Source organism: Festucalex cinctus, chromosome 15 (assembly GCF_051991245.1).
Source record: "Festucalex cinctus isolate MCC-2025b chromosome 15, RoL_Fcin_1.0, whole genome shotgun sequence".
NCBI classification, from domain to species: domain Eukaryota; kingdom Metazoa; phylum Chordata; class Actinopteri; order Syngnathiformes; family Syngnathidae; genus Festucalex; species Festucalex cinctus.
This window is the reverse complement of record NC_135425.1, coordinates 16,989,228-17,012,834: the sequence shown is the minus strand read 5'-3', so window position 1 is coordinate 17,012,834 and position 23,607 is coordinate 16,989,228. Positions and strand designations below refer to the sequence as shown.

The window sequence follows — 23,607 nt, the reverse complement described above, 5'->3', positions numbered from 1 at the left end:
ATGTAGCACAGGTCCCCTGGGTGGGCATGTGTGTGTGTTTCTTAGCGTGGATATACACACAAATACAATGCGCCTAGGGAAACAAAATTTAAATCATTTGGCATGTGACAGTGGCTTTGTGAAAATTGCCTGTGGGGAGGCAATGTACATTCATTTAACAAGGGAACTCAATCCACCTTCAATTCATTCTATTTAATGTTGGAAGCAACCAACCAATGTGTACGTGTAGTGGACGTGCTCTTTAATAGGTCTTTAATAATGGGGGAAATTGGATTTAAGGTTGGGGTTTTTGTTGCAATAATGAAAAGGCGATTGTGTCTGAAGAAAAGCCACATTAACTGAGGGGGGGAAAAAAAAGATTTTCAGCTACGATTACAAATGTCACCTGAGCAGTGATGTTTTTAGGCGCTTGAATTCTGGATCCAGTCTTTGTCAACATATAATGAGAAATTTTGTTCTGAAGCAAACTACATGCTGCTTCATTCATCATCATCATCATCATCATCATCATCATCATCATCATCATCATTTTCATTTATTTCAGGCAATAGCATACAGTTGAACACAGAAGCAATAATTCATGCTGTAGTTTCATAATATGAACAGAAAAAAAATTAAAACAAATAAAATAAATGAATATTTACCTAATGCATGCATTTTATTACAAACATATCTGAAAAAGTATTTATCACTAGCCTAAATTTAAATCGCAAAATTTCCTGCAATTAATCGTAATTAATCACTATTTTCTATGAAGCTTGTAACAGATATTTACTTGAATTTAATGTAAAATCGTCAAATAAAGTATGTATCAATTCAAAAACTGTTCTTATAGCTTTCTTTGATCTTTGAATACTATTTTTCCTGTGAAATAACTCATCTGACCATCCAACAATTATCCGAACCATGGAATTTGAATTTGGTTTTGCATAGTGCGCAAATAATTTAGGATTTCTCCAATTATAGCTTTTGAGTAACTTTTTAAAGGTAAACTAGATAAAAGTCCGTAATTTGTCTTTGTGCCAGTGATTTTCCTCTTAAGTTTGGCTGCAAAGTGAGTGGTGGTCAGCTGCCACAGGAATTAAATAAAATTGAGTTATATTAGTTAATTAAATAAAAAATCATCTCCAAAGTTAACACATTAACTGTCAGCCCTAAGGAAAAAAATAGTTATTTATAAACATGACTTGACTAGGGATGGGTGATACTGGTATTGCTCCGATACCCGGCCTTATTTCAAGGTATCAATACTCACGACGGCATCTGATACCACTATCGGCTGCCCTCTTATGGCCGTTTTTCAAGGAGACAGAAATTATAAATTAGAAAATTGCGATTAATTTCATGCAATTTTGAATAAAATGCTATACTGGGAATTATATGTTAAAATTATCATTGTATCAAAGGCACTATTGCAGTGCTTCTTGATCTGGGTTCAATTGAGCCCCCGGAGGAGGTCAAGACACACCCGACTGAAATGATTTGTGTGATGCGTCCCGCTTGGCCATTGGACATCGCTTGAGATATCTATTCACGGAATTTGGTGCGCACAGTAGTCAACTTCTGACTGTTGTGATGGTACATGGTGTGATTCCTTTATTATTGTGGCCGGGTGAACATGTAATATGAATTCACATGTATAATGGAATGTGTGGTGTTCCACAGGGTTCAATTCTGGGGCCTCTGGTGTTTTCATTGTATCTGCTGCCCCTGGGTTCCATTGAATTGAGATTAAAAAAAAAAATAAAATAAAAAATACATAACATATAATGGCTTTGCTAACATATAGTTAAGTACGTGGATGATGTGCTGCAAAGGTGACTGTCTTAAATTAGTGCTATATAACTGGCAGGTCAACTGACTTCATCACTGCATGAGCAGCTGACCTGCAAGTTACTACTGGTTGACTGCTCAGATGTCCTCCCGGCCAACTATCAGACTTCACCAACAGCTTTGCTCACTGAATGGCGGTTGCACAGGGAGATTGTGTGTCCTGCCGACTGACTGCATGACAGGTCACTGGGGTGAGTGTCTGGATATACGACCCGCTGCGGTTGATATTGTGTTAGCTGTGAGGCTGAATAACTGGGCGGGTGCAGCCAAGTGGTGGTGCTATAAATTTCTTTGCTGACGTCCAGTGAGGACAGCGATAGAAGATCGGGGGGGCAACACAAAAATGGCAGGATGGTCATAATTTCCCCAGTTATAACAGAAGGGCATGGTTTATTTCAATAACAAACTTTTATTTTATGATCTCTTGCTTATTAAAATAAAATGGACATTTGTTGCCAGTGTAAAGGTCTGGGAGAGAACCTTCACAGGTTCTTGTACCTTAATGCTCATGATATTATACTAATAATAATAAACAGAAGACTACATGTTCTCAGTTGAAATATTTACTGGATGCCAGAAAGATCGAGTACACAGCTGCGGAGCCCTCTTCTATTAGTATGCGGAAGAGGAACTGATCTATTCAAAATCGTCCCTGCACTTATACTGTCTAGGCCGCCCGCCCCAATGGGCGAACGGCTCAGCCTCCCCATGTGAGAATGTGCGGCCTGATGGCCTTAACTGGTTTTTACTGGATACGTATGTCAGAATGCAGACAGATAGAAATGCGCCAAGCAAGGAGGACACATAGCAGTGCGCCAAGCAAGGACGAATAATAGCGACACAACGGCCTAGCTCAAGTCATCTATCTAGTCATCAAGAGCCCTAATCTAACACCAGGACAGACATTTTATATAAATTGCCACTTAATCGCTCCACCATTCTGTGCACAAGTGCACAACAGGTAGTGTTGTGCCATATATGAACGGTACATGCTTAAAAATTCACACATTCCATCTTATATATGCCTAAACTTAATCTTCGTGACACTACACAACGTGAAAAGCAGATGGGGCCTGTACGCATTTCAAGAAGTTCGTCATTTAACATAATTTTTGGTTGGGTGTGACATCATTCCGGAAGCTAGAAAGTGCTTTGATGAAAGTTTGAGGAAAACACAGCGTTTCAAAGAAAAAAAAAAAAAGTCGCAAACAAACAGATGGTTCTTTGTTATCCTCTTGATAACACCGTGTTAAACATAACAAGCCCCTGGTGTGAGTAATAAACGCTGCATAAAATCTTGCTACCGTCGCAACGGTAATCACGACAAGTGTAGCCTGTCGAGGTGTCACCATCGCTGTAGCTGTGCAACACTTTTTTAGTTGTAGCCTGTTTTGTAGGTGATACAAAAACACAAATACAAGTGGAATGCCAGCGTGACAGCAAACAACATAAACCCAAAACTATTATCAGGACAATTACACTGACAACTAGGAAAGAGTAGTAAAGGGTTACACACACAACCTTGTAATTGACCCTCGATGAATATTTAAACAATGCAAATCTCTCTCTCTCTCTCTCTCTCTCTCGCACACACGCCCACTTGAGCTCGAGACCACTACAAGTGTCATTATGATGAAAAAAATTATGAGAGGTGAAAAGACACGATAACTTACATCTGACTCGCTCGTGTATCATTCATCCTCATGACGGGATGTACCATCACATAAAATGCTCATCAGTTTGGTATTATTGCAGCATTCCGTAATTCATCATTGCCAGTAAGATTAACCCAACTGTCACACTTTCATACAGACTCATTCATCATAAATTTGCATGGAATGGAAATATTACATGTGCATATACCTGTCCAGTATTCATGACTCTGTGTGCACTAGAAGATGACAGCTGTATGGAATATAATAACCTTTGCCATCTTTAGTGTGGTGAAGATTGTGCAATGTGCATACATCTTACCTTTAATTTCATCTATTTGTATTGCGATAGATTGCCTTTATGCAAACTATCTTTTTTGACCTTGTCCTGGGGATATTTCTTTATTAGAAATGTTAAAAATAGAAAGAGCACAATATGTTCAGGTGTATATATTCAGTGCCAGGGAAGTGATGAATTAAGCCGCCTCAAAGTCTGTCATTTTTGGCAGGTCTATGAAGTAGTGTGCCATGATAGATGCTAAACAGATATCAGCATGTACCCTCTAGTAAGGTAGCATCTGCCTAATAATCCCAGTGTTCATCGGGGACTTTATGTTTAAATTTGATTTAAAATCTCCCAACTGGTCATATTGTCTTAATAAAACTAATTTCATGTTCAAATCTGAACAAAGGCATGCACTTGTGTTCTTTTGGATGACCGTATTACTCAAACATTGACATTCATTTATGGCATTTATCTAACAGAGGAGTCTATTTGAGATGAGATCAATATTTGTACATATTCTTGTCTTAAGAAGCTGATCTCACTTGATTTGTTGGCAATTGCTTATTTTTGCCATTTTAATGTATCGTATTTTCCGCACTATAAGGCGCACCGCATTATAAGGCGCACCTTCAATGAATGACATTTTAAAGTTTTTCCATATATAAGGCGCTACAGTAGAGGCTGGGGTTACGTTATGCATCCATTAGATGGTGCTGCGCTAACGAGAATGTCAACAAAACAGTAAGATAGGTCAGTCAAATTTTATTAATAGATTACAAACCAGCTTTCTGACAACTATATTCACTCCCAAAATGAATAAACAGCTGTTTTATTATTTTCTCTCAGGTAAAGTATTAGTATTAGCTAGCGATACAAGATGGTGGGATCTTCTGCGCTTGCGCGGCACCGATCGTGCAGGGTCATTGATAGTGTCTTGACAGCGAGAGCTGTTGCGGCTCAATATTGATCCATATATAAGGCGCACTGGATTATAAGGCACATGGTCAGCTTTTGAAAAAATTTAAGGCTTTTAGGTGCGCCTTATAGTGCAGAAAATATGGTAAATGGCATGTGCAACAAATATATATTCTTGTGGGCTGGATTGACAAAAAAAAAAAAAAAAAACTTATTGTGTGCTACTTTGACTCAAAAGAACAGGAGGAGAACAAAAGTGCAGTTAAAAAAAAAAGTAGTAGGGCTTATGACAGAGCGAGGATTTGTGTTTCTTGTTCGTTGTTAAATTCACTGGCGAGACACTGTTTGCAAAGCTCATGCACCTATCTACTTTTATGATCTGCCATCAGCTTCAAAGCTGCTGTAGAAACATTCACCGAATCAGGGTGTAGCGCACCTAATAGTGTGCATGTGAACCAAACTAGACTGACCAAACTTGTCCGCATTTGGGGAAGAGTTGTTAGTTTGGAAAAACAGACCACCAGGAAAAGCGTTACATAGAAAATGATATTAATTATTCCATTTCAAACAATCAAGCTGTGGCAGAATCAAATTACATTGCAAACTTTGAGTAAGCATGATTATTTTTTTCCTCATTTCTTTTGCAGGATAAGCATGTTTTCCTTGTATGCATGATATTTTCATTGCACAATATGGATACTTCAATTTGGCCTCTTGTTTACTCTGGAGAAGCAATAACCAAAGTGCCCTACCGGGATGATTAAAGAGTCATGACTGTTTGGCAAGCAATATTTGGCGGACAATTGTCTGGGTACTTACTGCCGATGCGGAGGTTGATGGTGTCACGTCTCTCTCCATTTGGGTTCTGAAAGCAGCTGTAGAGTCCATTGTGGCCCAGGTCCACTTGGGTCAGTATCAGTCTGGGGCCTTCGAGACGGTGCTGGGCCTTCACGTCCGTCCCGTTCACCTTCCATGACACCGATGCGTCATTGTCCAGGGAGCCGCACTGCATGGTGACGTCGCTGCCCATTCGCTCATACTGGTTCCTGGCAACTTGAGACACATACAAGCAAATATTACATTTTGGAACTTGTGAGACAGATTTTTTTTTTTTTTAAATCAGTTTAGCTTTATTGGTTTAAATTACATTTCAAATATGAATCAGTACAAATGACACAATCATTGGGGCAGCTGCAAATAGGATTAAATGTCATTGTATATGCACCATATTTTCTGGACTATAAGTCGCACTAGACCAAAATGCATAATTAGGTAGAAAAAAAAAAGATACATAAGTTGCACTGGAGTATAAGTCACATTAAGTATACATAGTATATTATAGTATAAGTCTCGAGTGTCCTCTTGTGGCCGTCTGTGAAATTATATACTCCCGGTTTATTTTTTTCCATGTATAAAGCACTCCGGAGTATAAATCGCAGGATTAGCCAAACTATGAAAAAAAAGTTTGGTTTATATATATATATATATATATATATATATATATATATATATATATATATATATATATATATATATATATATATATATATATACACATGGTGTATTATCATCAACTCAACTCAACTTTATTTATAAAGTGCTTTATCAAGCCACCGTCAATGGTTTTAAGTAATGTTGTAGGGAACATGGCCTCCAGGATTAAGGGATACATTTGAGCCTATTGGGAGTTTTGGTTACGACAGTGCACTTTAGAGGCCCCACTTTGTTGATAAGTCCCACGGGACCCGCCGGGACCACACAAAGTGAAGACGTCAGATTAACATTTGAATACTAAGGATCAACAGCTCAACAAAACGCAACAATGAAATATTGATCCCTGTCTTTTCAAAAGTTCTTGTTAAGACAGAAAAGTGAAGACAAGTGGGATCAAATGTTTTTTCAAAAAAGGTGGTGTCTTCTCTCGGTGTCCTCTGACATGCCTCTTAACACAGCGGATACAGATATCTGCCACTGTTTCATGTATATTTCATGTCCCATAACACATTCATTTATATTTCATGTGGAAAATCCCTGTCCCCATTAACATTAACGAGACATGATTTGTTGTCTTTTTTCTCGTTTCCGCTTCCCCTCTGAGCCGTGCATCACCCCCTTGACCTCCCCATCACTTGATTCCTGCCCTCTGAGTCGCTCCTTTTTTCCCCCATTATCAGCCCTTCTTCATCCTGCCCATCACTGCCGTCTTTCCCAATTTGTTTGACTCACAGTCAAAATAGTGTGTGCATATGAATATGAGTGAAGAGACTTCCCAATTTGGTTTGATCTCACCCTCTCTGTCAAAGGGGAAAATATGTGGCTTTATTTACATAAAAACTTATTTGCATCTCCATAAAAGCAGCCTGACTTTGATGTTTAGCTTTGATGCAGACGCTGGTGTCCTTGTTAGTTTAGAAAGAACAGAGGTAAAAATATTCTTTAGTACAGTACACTTTGATAATGTACTCAAAAATGACAGCTAGATGGATGGATGGACGGACATACTGTATTGACTAGGGATGTAACAATATCCAAATATCACGATACGATATTATTACGATATGAAACTCACGATACGATAATTATCACGATATTGTGGGGAAGTTGGCGATATTTAAAAAAGATAATATTGAAAAAAATGAGCTCATACTAAAAAAAAGCACAATATTGTGCTTTTGTACACAACAGCAATACATATAAACACCCTCCAATCTCTAATAAGACTTAATATTGAGGTATTTACTCACCTAATGCAAGCACACATTGAGTTCTTCCCCATATTGACTCTGTTCACAAAAATAATATGTTCCCCTTCACCTTACAATTAGTGATTTTAAACATAGAAGGGCCAAAACATCCCTAATGAAAATTAAACTGCACTAAAAAACTTGCCACCAGAGGGTACTAGAAATGCACAAATGGAAATCACCCTGATTTTTTAACAGATGTGTAGCTTTTAAATATCGTGAACATGACGACGGAGATATTGTGGCAGTTTTAATATCACAATATCACAATATTGCCATTATCGTTACATCCCTCGTATTGACACAGGTTATAAGTTTTATGGGCTTCTTTTACAGCATTTAATACATTTGTAGAATTGTGTTATCATTGTGTTCTTAATTATGAGTGTAGTCTTTATTATTTTCCTTGGGGGGAGCATAATGGACACACAAACGTCTAACCTACTGATACTGAGGTTCAGTACGATTGCACACTGCGGTGCTTCGTGATCATTTGCCATTATCTTGGCTTCTTGTCTTTGCTTCTTGCCTCTGTAAGTTATCCTCACTGCCTTTGGGTGCCTCTGTTGCGCTTATCTTGTTCTCACTCTGTCTTTCTCTCTGCTCACCTTCACTCCCCCATCTCCATCATTCTCTCCTCCTCACCTTGAAACAGCTCACTCCTCTCTGTCTTCTGAAATGTCTGTATTCATCACCTATTTATCGAGAGGATTCTATCAAGAGAATGACAAATAGTGCAAAACTCACCATAGAGTAACAGATGCACTAATGAATAAACTTGCTCACGCATATGCAACGACTCCTACACCGTGCTGCATAATGCCCTCATGCCTCATCACCATACAGGCAAGTAGCCCTAATAACCATAATGGCATTCAGCTCAAGTGCTATTGATCTTTTTGTAATAGACAGGGCATTGTTAGGAGCATAAGAACAATGTTATGGGCTATCAAATGCGAATGAAAATCATTAATGTCCTTCAGAAAGTTCAAAGTCTTCTAAACGCAAAACAGAGTCGATAACATAAGATTCTCTTTGAGGAATGTTATGAACTAAACAGCCACAAGAAGATGTATTTTCTTCTCACTGTAGTGAATAACTGTCATATGTTTTTCTTCCACAGGAGAGTTACGGACTATCACAGATTGATTGAGATGCAGGGCATGCACTCTACTGGTTACATGCAGCCAATCACAGCACATACAAACAAACAACTATTTGCAGAGCTGCCAAACTATAAAAATGCACTTGCAGAAAATTTTGTCTGGAACATACATTTCTGCGTCTGCAATATTGGAGACAATGTGCTGGTGAAATTTCACATGGTATTGCAGCCCTTGTTCCTAACCATTCATATGAATTTATGAAAGCTAGCAGCAATCAGGGTTAGCCTGACGTTGTTAGCTTTTAGCTAACAACAGACTCATTCACGAGCTTCTACTACACATGCATGAGGACGACTTTACTGAAGCGTATTGATGAGATGAAATGACGCTGCATTTGTCAAACATATCACAAATCCATCCATCCATCCATTTTCTTGACCGCTTATTCCTCACAAGGGTCGCGGGGGGTGCTGGCGCCTATCTCAGCTGGCTCTGGGCAATAGGCGGGGGACACCCTGGACTGGTTGCCAGCCAATCGCAGCATATCACAAATCCTTACTAAATATGTTTGCCCATTTTCAACCTGTTTGAGCAATGTTAATCATTATTTTAGCTTTTTTTAACTGTACGAAACAAGTTATGGGCCCAAACTGGGCGTAAAAAGCTACAGAGTAAATTTTGTAGTGTAAATTTGACTCCATTAGAGGAAATTTTGACTCTATTTAGATATGGACCACATAGACTTAGTTTTAGAGTAACTAAGATTTACAACTAGGAAGAGAAAAATAACAATTGAAAAAATAAATAACTAAAACTCACTCAAGGGTTAAGGTTCAAACTCACGACCTTCAGCTTGGGAGACTGCCACACTACTACATGCGCTATGCCCCGCAAGAGCTGCGTGGCTCAGGGAGTAGATTGGCTGTCTCCCAAACTGAAGGTCGTGAGTTCGTTTCTACCCTAAGTCACTTTAATTTTTTTATTTTTTCCAATTCTTTATTTTACTCTCTTCCAAGTGTAAATATTCCACTAAAACTGAGTCTATTTGGTCCCTATCTAAATCGGGTCAAATTGTCTCTACAGAATTTACTGTGTAGCATTCGGTGAATTCCATAAAAAAAATACAGATAATCCGTAACATTTGGCAGCTCTGCAATTACATTCCTATCTAAGCACAATTTTAATGTCTGTTGAAACGAACATGCACTGGGATAGAAGAGGAATCCAGACTAAGCAAAGAAAATCCACGCAAGCAACACAAGCAATCAATAAAAGCAATCACACACCGACACATACTTTGGGTTGTATGGCGGTCCACAAGTGCTCACCTCACAGCAGTGATCTGTGATCGCCCTTGCCAACTTCACATCAACCGCCGCTTATAAACTTTTACTTTGCACACTTCAACCCCTTGCATGGACCCAAGCTAATCAGTTTCTGCGCCAATTTTAAAGGGATTTAGAAGAGCTGTGTCGATTGGATATACAATATCAGCATTTGGTGTACCTCACCCCGTGCACATACTTTACGCTGGACACGAATATAGAGCCCCTTGTGTCTCGTAATGGTTTAAAGCCTTCATGAATGCCAAATACTGTATATTATGTATGAATTCTACAGGTTTGCCCTGGGGTGTTAGTGGGCGCTTAATTTTTCACCCACATGCTGCTCATTGTAGTTTATATTCAGTGTTACCACTCATGTCTTTCCAGAGTGCGGCATTACCATGTTGTAAGGTCAACAGTGCTAGACCTGCCGCACATTACAAGCACATCGACCCAGAGGTTACTTAAAGAACACACACACAAACAGGGGGCCATTTTCTGCTTATTTGTTCAACATACAGTGAAAGATGATGGGCTTTGTTATATTAGCAACTTGCATTTTAAATGAGTAGTCCTTAACTCATTCACTGCCAGTGCAGGAAAAAAAAAAATCTTTGACGTCTAAAATCGTCTATGGCAGTGAATGTGCTAATTTGTACCTGAACTTTGCAGGCAACTAGTATGAGTATACAAAAATTCTACCACTCCAATATTACTGTAAAGGCATCATTCCTGCTAATCCTGTCTGCAATCTAAGTGCATGTGGAAAAAAACAAAAAAACAAAAAACAAAAAACCTTGCTTCAGTTATTTAACGAGTAACACAAGGTCAAGAAACTTGTTTTTCTTGTTTTGTTCGCATTTAGTTGATAGATACCATAATGTTCGTGATATTTTAAGGCTTCTACACGACCAATCCAACATCGGCAGTTGGGAAGTCTACTTGGTGTAGGGCACAATTGTCGTTGGCTGTCGTGACAATTGATTACGCTGATTGACTGTTAGCTAGCGAATCAGACAAGAATAGGAAGTGACAAAAGTGGACAAATAGTGAAGATATGGAAGCCGTTACAACTTTGCTAATGTTTCACATATAGTTTTGCTTTTTGGACGTAAAATGGCTGGATGGACAAAAGATCGCAAAGACAAATTTGTCACTCAAAACAGACTACTGTCGTAAAATATCATGGCTAATGACTATGTGAAGTGAATGATTAAAGCCAAACTATTGCAATAAATTGAGATGCAATTGGTTATACTACGTAGGATTTATTTTTTTAAACTTAAGTTTTGTTTATAATTATTTGGTAAATATAATAACTTTCTAACGTTAGCTGGTTAGCTGCTGATGGTATGGAGCGGTATTGCTTCTCAAGTATGCGCAGAACGTCCGGAGAAGTTGGCGTCACCGTCAGCTCGTTGCAGTGTGCACTTCATTTTCCGGCCCGACACGCTGACGGTACGGCTGATTTTTGTGTAGAGGCCGTTCGAGTTATCTTTAGCACAAGAAGTTGCACCGTGTAATGCTGTTTGTTATTGTGGTTGCAGTTTGGAGTGGTGTAGAACTGTTCTCATTTTTTGGGTTATGTTTTTTGTTACATGACCATCTTTCTAAAAGAAATGTTTTTTAGATACAGCTGTTGTATCAAAACTCATTCCGTTGCCTAACTAACAAGGCCAATTGGGTGTATTTTCAGCATGACATACATTTATAAACATCAACTTTTTTTTTTTTTTAAAGTACATCTCCGTGAAATTGTCAATTTGTGAAAGTCCAGGAGGCTGCTAAGCCTGCCAAACTAATCTGTAATTGCAAGTGGACCCAAATGGCTCTATGTGATGACAGAGATGAACAAAATATGTTTATTTTACACTACAATGATGTTTATGAGAAGTAGATTTGTAGTCTTTCCCAGGCTTTAATTCTCGTCTTTCCAGAAAGACACCCATACCAATATCCACATTGTCACAGGTTTTTTTTTTTTTTTTTTGCATCTATCCGCCACATAACCCAAACACTCCCTCCACTAGATTAGATCAGTGATTTATTTTCATTATGGAGCACCAACTGTGCGCCAAAAATCTCAGGGCCGCACATGTGCCAGTGTGTGACTCGCTCTATCATTCCGCATCTGTGACTTCAGTTGTTTGTGCACGCATGTCTGTTATCAGTGAGTCTCTATAAGAAATCATTGCTAAATTATGGCATGAAATGAAATGGAGGTTTGGCTTTCTGATCTATCATCTCAAGAGTTATATGCCGTTGTGCTGTGCCCCGATCATTGCATGCTTGCAAACGGAGTTGCAGTTAATGAATGTGTGTGTACGGTATGTAGAGCTACTTGTAGATTCATCGGCATGCATGCGTCAGACGGTGTGGGAGCGTGTCGCTTTCCAACTGAGCCGTAACTCACAGGAACAGTTATCAGTGAATCACATTTGTATGCCCAAGGGGAGTCTCGCCTTTTTGAAAGTTCAACAGTAAAACATTGGATCAGCTGACATACTGAAATGCAGCCTGCTGGAATGATCAATTTTAGTTTAGAGGATCACATTTTTCACTCAGTGATTACACATGCCCAGTCACACACACGCACACACGCCCACACACATTTTCATATTTATTCATTAAAAAATAAAAATAAGCTTTGTTAAAACAAAAGTAAAATAGTATGCCTATTGCCACTGAATATAAAAACATCTTAAAAAAAGACACTTCGTGTGTTAGTTATTCCAATTTGTTTGACAAATAAAAGTGCATTCTACATATGACAGTGACAGCAAAGTCAGTCTTTGCAATTACGGATGAGAGAAAGGGTATGCAGAGCCCCCCCAAAGCAATTTGGATGGAGTGCATACAAGTGGAGTAGCAGCTGTACGAGGCTTCGGTGAAAACAATTAACAGATGTTTCCAATTATATATGTTGATTAGAAAACTCAGACACGCTATGTCTAGAACAGAAAAAAAGAAGAAGAAGAAATTGATGCAATTGGAGATACAGTAATGTGAGATGTTCGGGTGTTATTGGAAAGGATGGGATGAATTCTGACTGGTCATGGATGGATGGATGGATGGATGCATGCATGCATGCATGCATATCCAACCTGAGTGAACAAAACAGTGGCTACCACTCATGCTTGTTCTGGGAAACTACATGGGCTAGGGGCCGACATGGCTCAGTGGTAGAGTAGCCATCTCCCAACCCAAAGGTTGTGGGTTGAAATTGTGGACTTTCCAAAATCATTTAGATCAACAGAGTGGAATTATGTCTACTACCAAACTAAGAACATAGATGGAAATGGAATAGTCCAGTTTTTAGCATTAAGTGCTTAAAAAAAAAAAAAAAAAACATACTTAAGTCACGGTGAACAAAACACAATACTATTATAACTAGGGATGTTCGATACCTTTTTTTAGACCGATACCGATACCCAGACCCTCGGTACTCACCGATACCAACTGCCGATACCAGTAGTACATTTTGATAAATAAAAAAAAAATCACTAAAAGATATTTTTAAACAAATATATTTCCTTTAATTTTGACAAAAAAAAAAAAAAAAAAACAGCACAGTCACTCTTCAATAGTCTAAACGGTCAAAATAAAACACAAAAATGCTCTTTTAGTTTAAGATTCACAATTTTGAAGTATTTCCAAACCGGTGAAGTTTTGGTGAAAAACTGCTGCAAGCTAGCGCCAGTTACAGGCAAGGAGGACTCACTTAACGTCTTCCCCCTCTGCCATCGGTCGCTTGTACTCGTCTGCGTCACGAGTACTCGAGCACTCGAGACTGGTATCGGCCCGATACCGATACCTGGTGTCGGTACTCGCCCATCCCTAATTATAACTATAATATACTTTATGAATATCATTTGCACTAATATAGTGTATGATATTAATTTATTCAGAACAATATTACATTATTACATTTTTTTGTATCAAACTTCGTATCGAACCGTGCACCGAAATTCAGATACAAATCGTAAATTTGAATCATTACAGCCGTAATAGATAGCTATTGCATCTAACGTTGTAGTTATCCTGATTTTAATTATAATCTGTTAAATGCAGAGCAACACATCCATCAAAATGCAAGTCACACTGAAAAATTGTAACTTGTGCATCATCATACAGTCACAAACATATTTTCTTGCCTTCGTCAGCATGTGGAGCACATTGCAGTTTTACAAAAGTACAACACAGCAAAATGCTAAATCCTTCCTGATGATTTGCAAGATGGCCGTCCGATTAACTGCTGTATGACATAATAAGTTGCGGTAGTAAACAACTGTCAGTTTGAAGCCGCATGCATATTCATGCACTGGTACGGCTATAGAATAGATGTAAAAATACAAACTCACATGAATGGGATTATGCATGGAAATATGCACTTCCACACCCACCCTCTTGTTCCCTCCCATATTACACTTCCTCTGCAAACATCTTGGAATTAAGTTATCACTTTATCCTGCTGTCTCTTTTTCTCCTCCGAGAGATTAAGAGTCACTCTCGCTCGGCATTTGCCGCTCCTTTCATGTGAGCACTGAGGCAGCTGCAGCTGTGAAAGTGTTTGTATGTGTGCATGAGTCAGGGCATCAGTGCTCATATAAATCCACTTCCTGTTTCCTGCCATCTTATCTAGGGCCCCGATGCACTTGCAATTTGCAGAGTCAGGTGTGTGTGCGCGTGTGTTTGAATCAGTCATATTATGATGCCTTTCGTATAGGAGGCTTGAAGCAACAACCTTGGTTGACAAAAAGATTCACAAGCAACAAAGTTAATTGAGCCTTGACTTTTTAGAGGCACCCTGGGAGGAACACGGAGGCAAGGAAAAGAATGGAGAGAGTGTTAGACGGATTGGAAAGATGAAGTTGTCGTTGCAGAAAGGGGAGGGGCAGCACAGGAGGGAGGATGTGAGTGAGCAGTTAATATTTTACAAGGCCCGGATTAGAGAGGTCATGAAACGAGGAGTGGAGGAAGAATTCTTGAGAATTAACTCGGAAGTATGAGGAGAAACATCAAAAAAACAAAGAGCGGGACAGCTGGATAACGTCTCTGTTCAGGAACGTGAAGTTTTTTTACAACAGGGATGATAAAACAGCAAGAGGTGGAAAACAAGACATCAGGGATCTGCATCCTGAATCTGACTACTTATGTAAAGACTTCAAATGTCACAGAATGTTACTCTGCAGTAATCGTTCATTAAAAAAAAAACAAAAAAAAACTTTACATTATAAAAAATGTTAGATATTTTCAAACTCGAAATAGAGTCACTATTTTGAGTTTTTGTCAGCTAAAAACAAATATGAAGGTTCGTTGCACACTGTGCTGTTGACACCGTCATCTAGCTTCAATAACAATACATCAAATGAAAAAATATGGATCACAGAATATGAATTCAAGCTTAAGGACAAAGTCCTACCAGAACATATGTGAAGTTTTGCCATTACAACATTAATATAAATATCAAGTAATAAAACTGCCTTTATTTGATTTTATTTAAAAATGTATTATGATAAGAGAATTTTTTTTTTTCTTGTGATTTTCTTTTAAAAACAAACAGACCTTTAATGTTAAGTGAAATACAGAAAAGACAACTTTTTTTTAAAATAAAAAAAATATTATCAGGTTGTCTATTATTTTTATTTTCTAAAATAAATTCTTAAATGTCACTGTCAAAAATGCACTTCTAATGATTTTTTTTAATTAAAAACAAAACAAAGAGCCTATATTATATATATATATATATATATATATATATATATATATATATATATATATATATATATATATATATATATATATATATATATATATATATATATATATATATATATATATATATATATATATATAACACTCGATTTACCATTTAAGTGAAATCCAGAAAAGACTCATTTTTTTAAAACAAAAAATAATTATCCGGTTCTCTTAATTTTATTTTTTAACAACAACAATCTTTATTCTTAAATGTCACTCGATTGCTTTTTCAAGATAACTATGGTAACAAAACTTATACATTCTGGCAGTTGCATCCTTAATATGTCTTGATGTTTGGAACCGCAGTGATACATAAAGATATAATTTTGATGGTAAAACAAAACAACAAAAAACATGTTAGAGATTCAAATTCAAACTCTCTCTCTCTCTTGGAAACACAGCTCAATAGTATTGTGTTTTTGCTAGTGCAAATCCTAAATCATACCGTTGCTTTTCTTATTCATTCATCATTTTGCACCATGCTGTTTCCATTTCCTCTGATATGTTCTGAACTCAGATGTGAGGTTTAGTGTGGTAATCCATCACCTGCATCTTGTTTTTATTTATTTTTTTACTTTTTGTTTTTTTGTTTTTTTTTGTTATATCAGCATTCTGTTAAGCAGTTTCTTGTCAGACGGGAGTTGTGCATTTACCAACCACAGTCTTGACACAGCTTCACTATGCTTTTATTACTCTTTCTTAAATGCTATAGGATACATTGATGTGCAAATATCATCTTTATAATTAGCTGTTTTTGATTCCCCATTGGCTAGACTGCATATGAATGATAATCCCCGCGTAAGCCTGAAGAAACCTCCCTCACAGTCCTCATCTTATTGGTTAATAAGTTGGTTAGCATCACCCTAAGCCTTTCCCGAGGAAGCAGAGTGAAGGTCAGTGCTAATACCAGCCAGCTCATTTATTACACAGATTGGGCCGACACAGACATAGAAGGATCAGTGATAGAAAATATCTCCTATCTTCTGATTGAAAATGGGAAGATTATATGGAAGCTTAGGAGTAGTGTAAACGGTGCGGCAAGCAACCATGAAGGAAGTTAACAAGGGGATGAAAAAATAACATTGGAGCAAAACTGCAGCTGGGAAAAAAGAGGAATTTCAAAAGGTATAGATGAGAAGAGAAGCTGAGGCAATGAGCAATGAATTAATGGATGGAACAATATGACAAAGAAGCTGGGTTAAGATACTATCTGCAAATATTACTGCCTTCATCAAGAATCCACTGTGGGGATTCTCAATGACCTTCAACTTGAATTGTCAGGAAATTGTATCATATCAACCTAAAAACATTATTCGGGGTTCATTTGGGTTCGTTTGTGGAAACCTCAATTTGAGTCCATTTGATTTTTTGTTTGCAAAACAGTGTAATGTTTACAGAGGAGGCGAAACAATCTCAGGGATGAAATTCTTCAAAGGAAAGTAAGTGACCTTACTAGGGTAACCAGCATCACGTTTTGACCGGGATGGTCCCGGGTTTTGAGTCTTGTGTCCCAAGTCCTGGCGGACTTCGGCAAACCCATTGTTTTGTCCTGCTGTTATACAGGACAATCACCAATTCAAAGGGAATTTAACTGCTTAATTCCTTATTTACTTCCACTTTCACGTTTGCGTTCACATTTTCATCCGTATCTAATCGCTAGCAGGCTTGTTTTCATCATACCAGTATAGAATTATTTCCTGCAGTCCAACTATAGCCTAATACTGTCATGTCTGGGGTCACGCCAGGGTTAAGTTTGAGTTCATGACCTGTTAAGTTTGGGTTCAAGTGTCTGTTTTGAACTGATGTAAACATCATCTGGTTTCAAATGGAAAACGCTATGTGATGTTTCAACTAGTTTTATGCTATGTGATGTCATGAGCTTTGTGATGTCATCTTTAAACCTTTACTTAGTCACAACTAATCAGATCGATTCACTGTCTGTTGTAGCATTCTGAGAAGTGTATGTCTTTGCCGGATTATTGCTTTCTGTTCCTCTGTGCAACTCTCTTTGTTGTTGTCTAGTCAAGTTTGTTCCACGCCCCTCGATGTGAATAAATAGTTAAAATCTCATTTGTGTCTGCACTTTGGGATCCAACCTTCATGATAAATACAGCGGTCGCCAGTCAGATCCAACACCAGCCAAGCTTTTCTCGCAGCATATTTCCAATATTATGATACGGCACCGGTTGGATAATGGTGAGTACATTGATTGTTTCGCACTTTTGAAATGTCAACCAAGATAGCATTTAGCATTAGTTAAATATAACACAACCAACAAGTTTAGCCCCCACCTATCGATAAATAGGATTGGGCACATGTCATCTGTCTTCCTTCGATTCTCGGCAAAATTGTAGCATCCCGTTTTTAATTTTGAAAATCTGATGACCCTTTTACCCAACTAAATGTCACTCATCTTTCTGTTCGGAATCTTATACTCACTTCTAGGGATGTAACGATACAGGCAATATCGTGATATTAAAACTACCACAATATCGTCGTCGTCATGTTCACAATATTTAAAAGCTACACGTCTGTTAAAAAAGTCAGGTTGATTTGCATTTGTGCAGTTCTAGCTCCCTCTGGTGGCTAGATTCTTAGTGCAGTTTAATTTTCATTAGGTATGTTTTGGCCCTTCTATGTTTAAAATACACAAATTGTCAGATGAAGGGGATTGTAAAATGCTTCGAAGCTAGTCAATATGTGGAGGAACTCAATATGGGCTTGCATTAGCGATTAAGTGCCTCAATATTAAGTGTTATTAGAGATAGAAGGTAGTTTATATGTATTGCTGTTATGTACAAAAGCACAATAGTTTTTTTTTTTAGTATGAGGTCTTTTTTTTTTTTTTTTTTAACAATATTGTGACCTTTTTTAAATATCGCCAACCTTCCCACAATATCGTGATAATTATCATATCGTGACCTTCATATCGTGATAATATCGTATCGTGATATTTGGATATCGTTACATCCCTACTCACTTCGGAAGTTGTTCAAAATAAGTAACAATGTTCCATTTCCCTCGTCAGTCGGTGGTCTAAAACAGATGCATACGGATTGAAGGAAGTTTCTTCCGCGATGGAGAAACAGTGTGTTTCACACAAAGCTGTTGCAGCAGTAAAGCCCAAGCCCATAGCGCTGCCACACAACTTCCAGCATCATTTCCACTCTTGTTTGAGTCAGCGATCAAAGGGCCACCATTCCAAATGGGACTTGAGGCTATTTCCCTGTCGCCGCTGAGGCTTAGTGAAATTCAAGAATGAGTTTTTTTTTTTTTCCCACCCCGTATTCTTGTCTGCCTACTGTGTTTGCAATGTGACAGTTTCCCAAACAGTTGGCAATGGTATCAAGGGAACTGTGCATGAGTAGCTCGAGAGCTGCAATCGATCATGTGTGACAATTGAAACGTAGCACACCTACAGCAACAATATACCGGTACACGATGCATGCACGCACCTGTGCTCGTTCCATAAAGAGACGCTGAAATATGTGGAGTTCTATGCTCCCGCCATTGTGGCATGCTAAGTGTGGCAGCTGCAGCATCCAGCACCTCAGAGCATACCGCTCTCCCTTCTGCAGGTAGAATACGTTCCTAAACATATGTATGAGTTTGATGTTTAGTCTACTTATTTATCTCTTTATTCACTACTTCTTATTTATTTACTGATGTAAAATGTATTTACTTTTAAAAACAAAAAAAAACTGTATTCGCACTTCTTGTTTACCGCAAAACTGATGTTTGTTTACGTACAGCACTTTGTATACAGCAACGCCTGTTCTTAAAGCGCTTTATAAATAAAGTTGAGTTGAGTTGAGTTGAGTAAACATGTCATTTATTCCGTTCTGACATACACTGTTTTTTTGTTTTGTTTTTAAAAACTCATTCACTCCCAGCCATTTTCACAGAAGCAATCCCGTTCGCTCCCGGCTGTTTTACTGGATTTTGACTGATTTTGCAAGGCCCACAGAATATTGTGTTCTATTGCTATAAAAGCATGGAACCCATCAAAAGAAAGATTAAAGTCTCTTCTTTCATCAGGAAAAAAAAAGTATGTTTCTATCTGTTTCCGTTTTGCAGCAATTAGCATTACAAGAGAGCTAAGTTTCATCAGTTTTCACAAATCTATTTAAAATTGTAAGTAATTGAGCTTTTTTCTACATGGCCCTGGTTGATCTCCTTTGCTCTGCTGCCACCTGCTGGCCGTTTGTGTAATAACTACCATTTCTGCAACCGTTCTTTGCAGTTGAGAGGCTGCATCAAAGCCTTCTGTATGCTCTAGCATAACCCCCCCCCCAAAAAAAAAACAAAAAACAAAAAACAAAAACGTATAAATACGTCTTTGGGACACTTAGAACCTTACAAAAAAAACTTATTTATACGTTAGTTAATGAGTTTTTGAGTTAAATGTTTTTTGCAAAATTCTTTCTATTACAGATGAACCTTTGTCTACAATTAATAAATTAGCCAAAATGTTCAGAAAAACTTTACGTCCAGAATTTGGACTGCTCCCATGCATTTTGTCAATAAAGAAGCGACAATGACTGTTTTCATGCTGTCCATCTTCAAGGTTAAGATCGAAATTCCGGTTTCTGAATCATTTGGGATAACCCGTTTATATGTGTAAGCGTACAGAGTTACTCCCGTATAAATGGTAATGGAATTGTCCTGATTTAAAAGACGACACATGGTCAACGTCACGACACAAATAGACATAATTTCACTTCTCACCTTCTACCATCAATTATATTCATGCCACACTAATAAAGCAGTTGGTTTTCGTCTCACTCTAAAAGTGTGTTGCTGTGCTGTTTCTGAGTTTCACCATGTTTGTGTATATCTGTTTGTGCATTTCCGGTGGGCCGCACATACAGGTACACTCTAAAAAGAGAATTGTTAAAACTTTAAAAAAAAAAAAAAAAATGCTTCAATTGGTAACACAATTGAAATAAGTTAATCCAGAGTGAATATATTACATTTTATTTATTTATTATGAGTTCATTAATTAATATATTCACTTGAATTATGTTAATCCAAAGGTAATCCAAAGTGAATATATTAAGTCTAATTAACTTAGAATTAAACTTAATATATTTCCCTTTGGAATATGTGATGTGTTACCATTTGAAGCAAGTTGGTCAACAATTCAATTTGTAACTTTAAATTGGTTCAACAATTCTCTTTTTAGATTGTACTTGCTGTACTCAAAAGACCAGACCAGTTGAGATTTCTTGGGGACAAAGCACATCCAGAACACAAATCAATGTTCCCTTCAAAGGAGCTATTCCGATCGCATTTATATGACTAAATATTTGCGTTAGAAAAGAGGTGAACCAGGGTTCTCATTCAGGTTTTGAAAATCCCGGATAGTATATTTGTGTTATATACATTGTGTAACACAATTCGTTCTACAGCCAACTCTACTGGATACATTCGTTTTTTTATGACATTTGGTAATGATAAGCAATGTAAGAAATATGCCATTCGTAATTCACGTGTTTTTCTGGTATATGCAGGCAAACCCACAAGGACAGATAGCAGATAGTCATGCATTGACAAAAATGAGAGTATGCTTATTTGTTGGCTAGCTGATAAAGACATATGGTTCCATTGTCAGTTATCTCATATCTAGCTATAATGACTGCCAGGTATGTTTGCTGTTTATTCTACATGGCTCATTGCAGATCCAAACAGCACATGATGTCTTTATGCAAGGGTGTTAAAATGTGTTTTTGTCAACAGGCTGGACCCTTGCACACATCCACATAACGATGCGTACTTGTTTACTGCCAGTCTGTGCTATATTGGTGTGTTATGTATTAAGTACATGTAACCATATTCATGTTTGTGTGTGTTTCTATGCAATTCAACATGACTCTGCCCACATGTGTAGACAGAACCTTCTCCCTGGCTTGTTGACATTCCTGTAGCTTGAATTCCTTGTCTGATCCAAACGTTTCTCATTCAAAACAGACATATTTTCTCTTCCACATAACACACTCGCCTTTATACTGAATTGTACCAGCTACCTCCTTATAGAAAACATCAGAAAGGCATGAGCATGCACGTTCAGCCTGTCCTATCAGCGCAGTTGAGTTCTTCCGTGAGTTTAGTCTATACAGAACATGTACTGTATTATTGATAATGAGGCAGGTTGCATGATGTTGCTCCTTGGTGGCCGCATACCAATGTGCTGTCACGGCTTGCTGCCGCCGATGACAGCTTACAAGACACAAATGTATGGCTTATGTGCATAGTGTGCTCTGAATTTACTTCACTGTTAAAGACGTGACAAGACGGTCCTAGCCCCATGCAGTAGCAACTGTTCTGTAACTGTGATCGAGCCAAAAGCGTTTTGACAGGAGCGACAACCTGACTGAATATTTTAACTATCTAGCTAATTAGGTGGCTTATTCTTGTTTTTAATATCCAGTTTAGACTTACAGAGCAGTGATGTAGTGACAAAACTAATGTATGTTTATAAGCGTGTCTCGCCATGTGAGACGGGGAGGGGGCAGGGGGGTCATTTTGCCACTTGCTGTCGACTTAAAATGACATCATAGTTGCTCAGGGCTCAGCTTCAAAAAACAGGGGAGCTGCATTGAACATATTGTAAGGAAGATTTTTGGTTGACATTCCCTATAAAAAGTGTAAATGCTTTTAAATCCAGGTTAAAAACTTTCCTTTTTTCTTATACCTTTATTTAGGGACTTTTAAACAGCTTTAATTAAGTGTTTTTTATTATTTTAAACTTCCTTATGTTAAATGTTTTAAAGTTTGTTGAATAATGTTTTAAGATTGTTATTGTATGTTCTTTTTAGTAAATTTTGTAACCTATTTTCATTTATTTTTCTTCCTCTGAATGTTAACTACTGTTTCTTGATGCTTATGTGTTGTCTTTCCTTGTGTAAAGCACATGAGTTGCCTTGTGTATGAAATGTGCTATACAAATAAACTTGCCTTGCCTTGCCTTGCCTATAAAATAAATTAAAAAATAACATTTTCAGTGTTGTTGTATATAATATTAAAACCATAAAAAATTTAATTGCATGTGTATTTGCCAATTGACAAATACAAAGCTGAGCCAACATGTTTTTTTCTCACAAATACACTAAACAAAATATTTACAGTAAAAATGATGACAGACACGAAGGGACATTTTTTTTTTTTTACTCTTTCTCAAACTACTTTTGTTATGCAATGTGTCTAGCTGCTTTGCTACCACTCCTCAGAAGTATCCAGTTCAGCTAATGTGAAATTGAAAATGTCTCTAACCCTTCTTCCTATTCGAAAGATTAAAATTAAACGTTTTTTTTTTTTAGAATCGTGAATTTTTTTTCGACTTTTTCCACTAGTCTTTAGATGTGTATCAGATGAAAAAATGCCGGTGTAAATGCTGCTTGAAGAAACAGACCACAAGATGTAATATTGCCAGTGAGAACAGGTGACCTTTCCAAAAATACACATTGCATTTTTTTTTTTTTTTTTTTTTTTTTTTTTTTTTTTTCAGTTGCTGGGATGCTTGGGCATGTTCATTCATATATTCATAAGCCTTTGCAAACTGTATCTCATTGCTGATGGCATGAATATGTGTTAACTCTGTTAATGACAGGTACATTCATACCGCCTGTGCTTGCTGAAGGATGGAATAGTCAATATTTTCTTTATACATACATGTTTTATTTGCACATTGCGGCGTGTATTTTTTTTTTCAGAAGTCTTCCTAACAGTGTGATTATTTTTCCTTCACATGATTTATTATAGGGGAAAAGTAATGTTATGTTTTGATTGATTTATTCTGGTTTCCTGTGATACTATATATATACTATATATATATATATATATATATATATATATATATATATATATATATATATATATATACTATATATATATATCTATATATATCTATATATGCTAGGGGTGTTAAAAAAAATCGATTCGGCGATATATCGCGATACTACATCGCGCGATTCTCGAATCGATTCA

The 23,607-nt window shown here is 37.4% G+C and overlaps 1 protein-coding gene and 1 long non-coding RNA gene across 2 annotated transcripts in view; one reads left to right on the top strand and one right to left on the bottom strand.

Annotated features, from left to right (window-relative positions):
• Positions 1 to 23,607, bottom strand: part of cntfr (ciliary neurotrophic factor receptor) — a 210,001-nt gene that overhangs the window by 90,336 nt on the left and 96,058 nt on the right. Inside the window, exon 4 of the mRNA XM_077497254.1 lies at positions 5,506 to 5,739. Within this exon, the coding sequence (XP_077353380.1) occupies positions 5,506 to 5,739 (234 nt within the window). The remainder of the gene's footprint in view (positions 1 to 5,505; positions 5,740 to 23,607) is intronic.
• On the top strand, positions 17,576 to 19,435 carry LOC144002616 (uncharacterized). The gene is made up of 2 exons (XR_013278777.1): positions 17,576 to 17,817; positions 18,650 to 19,435. It is a non-coding gene; the product is annotated as an uncharacterized LOC144002616 (long non-coding RNA).